At 20.6% G+C, this 10,232-nt stretch overlaps 2 protein-coding genes across 2 annotated transcripts; one reads left to right on the forward strand and one right to left on the reverse strand.

Moving 5' to 3' along the window:
* SRAE_X000141300 (Transposase, ISXO2-like domain-containing protein) lies at window positions 1-645 on the forward strand (the record flags this gene model as incomplete). The annotated part of the gene is made up of 3 exons (XM_024648663.1): window positions 1-169; window positions 385-572; window positions 619-645. The coding sequence occupies 3 exons, from the start codon at window positions 1-3 to the stop codon at window positions 643-645; spliced, it is 384 nt and encodes a 127-aa protein (XP_024498878.1).
* A 2,484-nt stretch (window positions 646-3,129) lies between these two features.
* Window positions 3,130-3,381, reverse strand: SRAE_X000141400 (Hypothetical protein; the record flags this gene model as incomplete). The annotated part of the gene is made up of 1 exon (XM_024648674.1): window positions 3,130-3,381. The coding sequence occupies one exon, from the start codon at window positions 3,379-3,381 to the stop codon at window positions 3,130-3,132; it is 252 nt and encodes an 83-aa protein (XP_024498879.1).
* Window positions 3,382-10,232: the final 6,851 nt, after the last annotated feature.

The raw sequence follows: 10,232 nt of genomic DNA on the forward strand, positions 1-10,232 counted from the left end.
ATGGATTGTAATGTATGTGGAGGCCCGACTTCTTTCCAAAAGGGAAAACTTCTATTCAAACGCACTAAGAAAAGCTGTAGAAAGACCGTAAGTGCCAAAAATAAAACGTTTTTCGGTAGCCAACGACTTCTTTTTGATGAGATTCTTCACATGGGTTACCTATGGTTGTGTAAGACTCCAGTAACCTCAATAATAAGTTAATGTGGACACAGTAGTGCTATTGTTTGTTTGTTTTTGAGCTATTTCCGCCAACTTGTGGCGGATGCCTTAGAAACCGAAGAATGTGTTATCGGTGGCAAAGACATCATTGTGGAAATAGATGAAACCAAGGTGGGCAAACGGAAGTACAATAGGGGCATCCTGTAGATAGAGTCTGGGTTGTAGGCAGTGTAGAAAAGACGGAGAAAAGACGCGTTTCTGCCGTTCCTGTTGAAAAACGGGACAGTGAAACGCTTCTTGACGTCATAAAGAAGCACGTCAAACCTGGTTCCATCATCCACACTGATTTTTGGCGAGGTTACGAAAGAATTGAGAAAAAATTGGGATTCAAGCACTGTACGGTAAACCACAGTGTAAGTTTTAACTATCCAGACACTGGTATTCATACAAATACTATAGAAAGAACGTGAAACGGCTTCAAATTAATAATTCCGGAACAGTAAAAAACAAAAAAGGACATGGAGAAACGTTTATATAAATTTGCCTGACGCCGAGCAAATAAAAAAAAATTATGGGCCGGCTTACTTGATGCTTTACGAGAAGTCGTTTATATTAAAAAATAATTATTAATTTATTAATTTTTTACTAATTTTTTTATTTAAAACAATAAAATATAAAAAAAGTCTTTTTTATTTTGTCGTTTAAATCAAATACATAAAAATTGCTATTTTAACTAAAAATAAATAGCTTGGAAAAAAAAACTTTTTTTATTTTTTAATCAAAAATTATAAAAATATTAAAAAAATACCAATCTGATAAAAAAAAAATGTTTATAACGTATTTTTTAATCAAAATAAACAAGGGGCATCCTCATCTTAAATTCAATCTTAAATTTTTATTATTAATTATTTAATATTTCAAAAAAAATATTTTCATAGTAAAGTGTTTTTATTTTTTGACAGCTAGAAATTCCACCACATTCTGAATGAAAATTTTCTGACAGTTAGATTTTGAATATAGAGCAATTCCTTAGAATAAAAGAAGGCTGGGGTTCGATTCTCCATATCTCTATATTACTTTTTAAATTTTTTTATAATTTTTGTTATCTACAAAGTATAAATTTTTTTATAAAATATAAACAGCTTAAATTAATATTTTTTTTAATTTGACTAAAATGGATGTTAAATTTTTGTGGAAAATTTTATAATGCTTTTGCTATCAGTATCCAACCATAGCTCAGTTGGTAGAGCGGAGGACTGTAGATTTCTCTTGCTGGTATCCTTAGGTCACTGGTTCAAATCCGGTTGGTTGGAAATTTTTAATTTTTTTTCTTTTTAATTATGATTAAAAAGTTTTTTTGTTAATTTTTAACTAGTAAAAGCAATATTCAACAATACATTTTATTTTAATAAAGGTTATTTATTATAAGTAAAAAGTTAATCAAACAAATAATAATTTGTTATTTTATAAAATTAAAATTTTTATTTATACCATTTTTAAAAAAAAGTATATTTGATTTATATTTAAAAAATAAAATTTATATGCAAAGAATATTTTTTATCTCTTTTAAAAAATATAGAAAATAATATTTGAAATTTCTTATTCATATAAATTTTATAAAAAGATTTATATCTTTAAACAAATTGCATAGTGTAAAAGAATCGTTTTATGAAATTTGAAAATAAAAATTTATAATTATGATAATAATAATTTTATTGTTTTTGCAAAGAAAAAAACTTTAAAATTATATTAAAATACTTTTTAGATAATGTATAATGGAACAGATTAAGATATAATTAAAATAACAAATTTATAAGTAACATCATTTGTTTTTTTAAAAAGTAAAAATTATAATTACAAAATTGTTTATTAACTTTTTAAAATTGAAAAGTTAACAATCAGATTTTTATAAAAATTAGATAAAAATTTAGAGTAAATTTTTTAAATATGTTAAATGTTATACATTTGTATATTAAAATCTATTAAAAAGAATAATATAATTGTACATGTTAGTTCAAAAAAAATTATGTTTATTATTTAAATTATAATAATATTATTAGCGTGTACAATAATATATTTAGTTTTTAATTTAGAAAAATATGTTAAAGTTAGAAAAATGAAGGTAATAAACAAAAACTTTTTTATACTTTCTATTTGAATTTTTTTATAGATACAATTTATCTTATATTGGTAGTTATAATACATTTGACCCTTCTATATCCCATGTGGTCTAGTGGTTAGGATTCGTGGTTTTCACCCACGCGGCCCGGGTCCGATTCCCGGCATGGGAATATTTTTTATTAAATTTTAGCGTAAAAACAATATTTTATTTGAAAAATAAATATTTTTTAATATAAGATTACTTTTTTTAATGTTTATATATTGAAAATTAACATTCATGTTTTGTATAAAGCATATATCTTATACAAAATGTTAATTAACATTGAAAATAAAAATAAATTTGTTTTTTTTTTAATAACCTAGCATGTACTTTACATATTTAAAATTTGAAAATCATTAAAGAATATTTATAAATTTTTTTGTTACTTATAATTTTCTATGAAAGTTGCAGACGATTATTTGGCTGTATTATGTTTATATTTTTAATGGTTTTGTAAGATAAATTTTAAAAAAATTAAGTAAATTAAAAAAATAATACATTTATTAATACACTTATTTCTATGTGTTTTGAAATCTTACCTGTTTCTAATTTAACATTACATTTTAACAAAGTTTATTTTGAAGAAATCATAAAATGTTTTTCATAAACTAGTTCATTTGTAAAAATTTGTGTCAGAATCAAATTTACAGAATTGATTTTTTATGTAAAACAATTATACTTTATTTATGATGTAAATTGTTTTGCCATATTTTGTAAATTTTCAATATATTAGGTTGTATCATATGAAATGCATGTTTTTATTTTTAAACTTTGAACGCGCATAAAAAAGAGAGAAATAAATATTTTTTTTAAAAATATGCACCATTGGCTTTTACACATTGTTCCCAACGTGAAATAAGTTTTTTCATTCCATTTGAATAAAATTTGGCTTCTCTAGAAGCAATAAAAGCTTCAAAGACAATTTTAATTGACTCTTCGTCATTGAAGATTTTATCCTTGAGAAATTGGTCCAAATTTTTGAAGAAAAAGAAATCTGTAGAAGCGAGATGTGGAGAATAAGGTGGGTGGGGCAAAGTTTCAAATTTCAATTCGTTGAGCATCTGGAGCGTCGTTTTTGAAATATGTAGGCGGACATTGTCGTGTAATAAAATTGGACTTTTTTTATTGACTAAAGAAGGCTTTTTTTTAAACAATTTTTGATGCATTTTTTTAATTGTGCACAGTAGGATTCAGAGTTAATGGTTTCACTTGGTTTCATAAATTCATAGTGAACCAGTTTTTCAGAAGACCAAAAAACAGTGACCATCACCTTCTTAGACGTTAATTGGGGTTTTGGAAACTGTTTTGAAGCTTCATCGTTATCCAACCATTGTCCTGCTCGTTTTCTATTGTCGTATAGAGTTCACTTTTTATCACAGGTTACAATTCGTTCCAAAAATGAAACGTTTTTATTCCTTAGAAGCAAGGAAGAACAAATTTCTAAACGACGTTTTTGTTGTTTTTCAGTTAGTTTATGCGGTACCCATTGATCTAACTTTTTTGTTTTGCCAATTTGTTTTAAATGGCGATAAACAGTATTTTTTGAAACCCCAAGGTCTTCTGATATTCTTCTAACTGTTTGTTAAGAATTGGCTTCAATTAGCGTTTTTAAGTGGTCATTATCAATGACTAAATTTGGCCTCCCACGGTTCTCATTCTCAAGGTTCTTATTTCTTTCTCTGAATCTGTAGAATCATTGTACTGTCGATGGATTCACAAGACCTTGACCAAAAATAGCATTAATATCTTCTGCTGTTTTTGCTGCACTAGTGCCTTTTTTGAATTCAAATAAAAAAATTATGCGAATTTTACGTTTAGTAAGCATTTTAGAAAAATTAAAATTTAATTATGATAAACATTTTTTTTTAGCATGATTTATATGCCATTTTGTAGACATGATTTCTAGGAATCAAATAAAATGCTTAGCTTAATTAAATTATTGCTAATTGTTAATTAAAGCTAGCTAATGGTATCGTGCATTTGTAAAACATGCATTTCATATAATACAACCGAATATTTATAATTTTTTTTTAATTATGTTATTTTTTTTACTATATAAATTATTCTATTTTTATTATATGGTGCTAATTTTTATTATTAATTATATCATTTTTTAGTTCCTTTTTTATGTATGATTATTTATTTTCTAAAAGTTATATATTAAAAATTTATAATATTTTGAATCATTTTAAAAAGAAAAATATATTGTTTGTTGAAAAAAAAAGTAAAAATCAATAACTGATGCCGTAACGCTTTAAAGAAAAAAAATTAAAAATAAATGTCATTATAGTTTATTTGTGATTAATTTATTATATATAGATTTATTTTATTTTGTATTGTTACACCATTATCTGATTGTAATAAAGAGTTACCAATAAACATTTTAAATAAAAATTTTTACTATAAGTAAATCAAGCTGATAGTAACTCTATCAATCTAATTTTTTGCATGTGATATAAAAAAATCTTTAATCTAAAAAAGTATATATTGTCTTAATTTTTTGTTGATATTAATAAAAATTTTTTTAATTTATAGACATATTGTATAAAAACGTTTGTTTTGACAAAGTAATTTTTCTTTTTTTTTCGTCTTTTAAACTTTGTCTAATTATAAATCTTTTAACTAACACTAATTTAATTAAGTTAGAAATGTTTTAATTCATATATATTTTTCTCATATAATTACTCATTAAAAAGAAAATAAATTTAATAAAAAATAATTTTTTTAACACAATAAATTAAACGATATATATATTTGTATAAAATTAAAAAATAACGACAAATATACTTCCAAAAGATTGAACTCGACGTGATTTGAACACGCAGCCTTCCGATCTGGAGTCGGACGCGCTACCGTTGCGCCACGAATTCACAGGAAATAAAAAATATTTTAAAAATCGCCGCTTAATCTTATATGTAATACTGTTAAATTCATTTTGAATATAAGTATATATTTTTTAAATTATAAAATAAAATTTTTTTAATTTATAGTATTATTTTGGTTTTTAAAGAATAAAAAAGTTAATATTTGTTTATCAAATTTAATTATAAATTTGACCATAAGTTAATTTAAATATTGTTATTACTTATAATTGATTTTTTTTATAATGTTTATTTATACAACTATTTTAAAATTTTTTTATTTATTTGTCTTTTTGATTCAACATAAAAATACAATAAAATCATATTAAAACAAAAGAAAAATAGTTGGTTGCCATTGTTAACTATTTTTATCTCTTAACAACAAAAATTAATTAAAAAAATTGCTAACTGAAAATATACAATTTTTATTTTACAATTTATAAAAATATTTTAATTGCATTTAATAAAATATTTCTAAAAAACTATATTATTAAACTTTTAGATCCTTTTTTTTATATTATACAAAGATAACCTTTTAAGTTAGTTAATAATTAGTAATATAATATTAACAAGTTAGATAGCAATTGATACATTAAATAAAAATAATAAATAGTTAAAATTTCGTTAATTCTAGACTTAACGTTAACATTATTTTAAACGTACCAAAAGTTAGCTAGCTCATAAAATTAAAGTATAGCAAAATATGGTTATTTAAATTACTTTATTAAAATATTAATACCATTTTTATAATCATTTAAATTTTTTTTTTTGTCTTTAATAATAATAAATGTTAGTTTAGTAATGTACTCGTATTTAAAATTTATTAAAGCTTATCAAAACCTTTGTAAATAACAGTACAATATTTATTCTTTTTATATTTTAAACTATATGATAAATTATATGGAAATAAAACTTGTTATTAATAAATAATCAATAATATATTTTAAAAAATGTTTATTTTATCAAATAATATCATTTTAAATGATAAAAAGTTTTAAAATATGATCGTAGCCGAACTCGAATCGGCGACCTTCTGCGTGTAAAGCAGACGTGATAACCGACTACACCATACGACCATAGAAAGTGAAATTTCTACATTCTTAAAAAATATGTTTTTTATTTTTTAAAGTTCATTTTATTAAATCAATTAAACATTTTAAATTTTATTAAAAATAAACAAATCTAAATTAAAAGTACATTTATTTTTTTACTAAAATATATCCTATTATTTTTATATTACATAAATAAAATATTATTTTTAAAAAGATTATAAATATAGTTATTGAAAAAAAATAGATATAATATTTATTTAAAAACCGGTTTGAAAATTTACACAATATATTAATTTTATACAATCTTTTTATCGTACTTAAACTACTTGTATCTTTATGAAATACGTAAAGAAAAATAAACTATATGCAACTAAAAAAAGTTTCTAAAAAACATAGTTGATTATTCAAAAAAATACAATAATATAATTAACAAGTAAATTATAAAATTTATCAATAATTTTATCCTTTTTCATAAAAGTTTCTTTTATTCATAAAATTATTGGAAAAAATCTGTTTTAATAAAAAAAATATTTTTCTGATTATTTTTAGATTATTGCTATTCTATGTCCATAAAAAGATGTGTCTTGCCAAAATAATTAAAAAAATAGTAAAAATTACTACATAATTGTTCTAGATGTTTGTCTAAAATAGTAGATTATTATTATTAAAAATTATTGAGAAATAAATAATATTGAAAATGATAAAAAAAAAACTATATAAAAAGTTTTTTATTTGAAAAAATATTTTATTTATTTAGCAAAAAAAACGTTAAAAGAAATATGGAATTTTTCAATAATTGTAATTGAAAAACACTGCATTAAATTATAATAATTTGATTTTTATTTTTTACTTTTCCTTTCTTCTGTTAAAATAATATATCAGAAAAAAAATTAGAATGATAGTCAGTGTTTTTTAGTTTAAATTTTATATTAACTTAATATTGAATCTGAGAATTTAATTTTGTCTATTTTTGACTATATTAATTTTATTAAAAATTTATATAAATTTGTTCTTGTTTTATCTAACACGTTTAAATCAATTAAAACTTCCACACTACAAATTTTAAAAATTTTTATTATATATTCAATCGTAATTGATATTATTCATTATCAATTTAATTGATAAAAACAATGCATTTTTTTAAAACTGTTTTTTGATAATATTATTTTCAAATATTACAGATATTTGTATAGAAAAAGTTGAAAACAATTTTTTTATATAACATGATGATAAAAGAACAATTAAATAATAAAAAACTCAATACATTTAACTTCTATTATTATTAAAAGTAAAAGAAAAATTTTGCTTTAGTAGAAATTAGTTATTTGTAAAATATTATTATTTGAAATTGAATTTTCAAATTTAAATACATTTGCATTATGTTTACAAAAATATTGTTAATGATTTAACATTTTTTTTAAAAATACTTTATATTAATAATTATTAAAAAGATTTTAACTAGGTTAAATCTTCAGATAATATATAAGTTTTTGAAAAATAATCTTACTTAATGCTTCATTTTTTTTTGAGTATAGTTAAAATACTTTTCGTATAGCATACATCAACTCTATTGTAATTTTATAATTTTGCTTTCTTTATTTAAACTGTTTTTTTTATTAATGCGAAAAAGTTATAAAATTTAAATTTTAGATTATTTATTAATTCAAAAATAAATTTTTATGCTTATGTAACAACTTAATTAAACAAATAAATTATTTTTCTGTTAACTATAGAAAAATTTGCTACAAAACGAGTATATTTTAGAAATAGTATACATATTTTTAATAAGTTATATATACCTCAAAAAAGTTAAACATAAATTATTTGTTATCTGTGTTTTATTATGTTAAATAGGGAATATTTTTCAATGTTTTTTTTTGGCAAATGACGAAATTTTCCTTACAAGCCATGATAGCTCAGTTGGGAGAGCGTTAGACTGAAGATCTAAATGTCGCCGGTTCGATCCCGGCTCGTGGCATCTTTTTCATTTCTTTTATAAATCATCATATTTTTCATAAAATTTATATTTTAAATAACATTTAAAATGTATAATTTTTTGTTAAAAACACACAAAACATGACAATTTATACAAACAATATGAAAAAAATTTATTTATAATATTTTTGCAGTTATAATAATTATATTTGTATAAAGTTAGTTAATTTATCCTTTTAAAAAATATCGGAATAATCATATATCATGTAATTTACTAAGATAATTTATATATTATATTTATTTCTAAAACAAATTTTTAAAATAAAATAAGTTTTAACTTAATAAAAAAAATTTTATCAAAGTATTTGAAATGTCCTTTCAAATCATAAATACAAATTTATATATTCTAGATAGTTGACTCCAAATAAATTTTTAAAATGTTAAAAGTATGCTTATTAAAAAAATATTTAACCTTAATAATTAAACGTTTTAAGTAAAATGTAAATTATTTAGTGAAATAACAAAAGATAAAATACAAAATTGATAAAAAAAAACATAAGTGTAAGATATAACAAATATCACATTTTAATTTATAAAAGTTTCACGTGTTAACAATTTCTCAAATAAAAAATAAACTTTTATTATTAGAAATATACAAAAATTTAATTTATACTTATCATAATTCAAAATAATATTATTTATTTTAATAAACTATTAAAATTATGTAACTAATAAATTATGCTTTGGCTTTTTATTGTGTGAATTTATACATCTATTTAATAATGAACTCAAAAAATATACAATAATAAATATTATTTGAAAAAATCATTAAAAATTTATTAAATTTTAAAATTTAAAAAGTTTGAACTATGCCCCATACCAGGCTCGAACTGGTGACCTTGGCATTGCTTAGTAAGGCACAATAACTTATAAGTACCACGCGCTAACCAACTGCGCTAATGGGGCTATTTCAGTGAATTTTTCACCTAAATTTGCCAATTTTTAAACTCTATATAATAGATGGAATCAACGACATAATGAAAAGATTTATATTTTATGATATTGAGTTTTTTAAAAAACTTTTTAGATATTAAAAAAGATGAAGCATTTAATTATTTTTTTATCTAATGTTATTAATTTTAAACGTTTATTTTGTTATTATAATTAAAAATTTTTATATTTTATGTGTTTTTTAATAATATTAAGATAAATTTTGTTTAATTATTAAATAACTTAAAACTATACAAATTTATAAGAAATACCATAAAAAATAACTTGTAATTATTGCAATTTTAGTTACAAATTTAATTTAAAATTATTAAATTCATTCATTAAACAAAATTTTACAACAAAAAATAATTCATCGTTAGTAATATTCAAGAATAAAAATAAAAAAATTGTACATTTATTTTTCTAATCAATTTTAATTATTTTAAATATTTTTAAATAGTTGAACGAGTCTAAAAATTTATTAACTTAACAATTTAAAAAAAAAGTCCTTTTTCAAAATGGTTATTTAGCCTCATCCCGGGCTCGAACCGAGGACCTTATGATTAGAAGTCATACATTCTATCCAACTGAACTAATGAGGCTTGATTCCGCAAGATCAGTTTAACACATTAATAAAAACCGTATAAATCATTTCATTTTTAATTTTCTTAATACAAATTTTTTTAAAAATTGTTTATTCTATTTATTGCTATTTAATTTTTTTTTAATATTTAAAAATTTAAAATAATTTTATTACACTATTATAACATTAATATCTAAAACAAGTTTACAAATTATTAATTAAAATTTTACTAAATAATTTTTTTTTGTTATAAACAAAATTATTTCTGAATTCAACAAAAAAACAATAATAAAAATAGCAAATAATTAATGAAAAAACAAGAAGTTTGTTAAATAAGTTTATATGATAATTGATAAAATAAAAAACTAAATGTATAAAAATAAGATGTTATAATAATGTTAATTTACTTACCAAAAATTTAGCCTTGATATCATATATAAATAATTTATTCCTTTATTTAGTGGATTAATAATTATTAATATATCTTGAAT

Source organism: Strongyloides ratti, scaffold srae_chrx_scaffold0000002 (genome assembly GCF_001040885.1).
Source record: "Strongyloides ratti genome assembly S_ratti_ED321, scaffold srae_chrx_scaffold0000002".
Taxonomy (NCBI): Eukaryota; Metazoa; Nematoda; class Chromadorea; order Rhabditida; family Strongyloididae; genus Strongyloides; species Strongyloides ratti.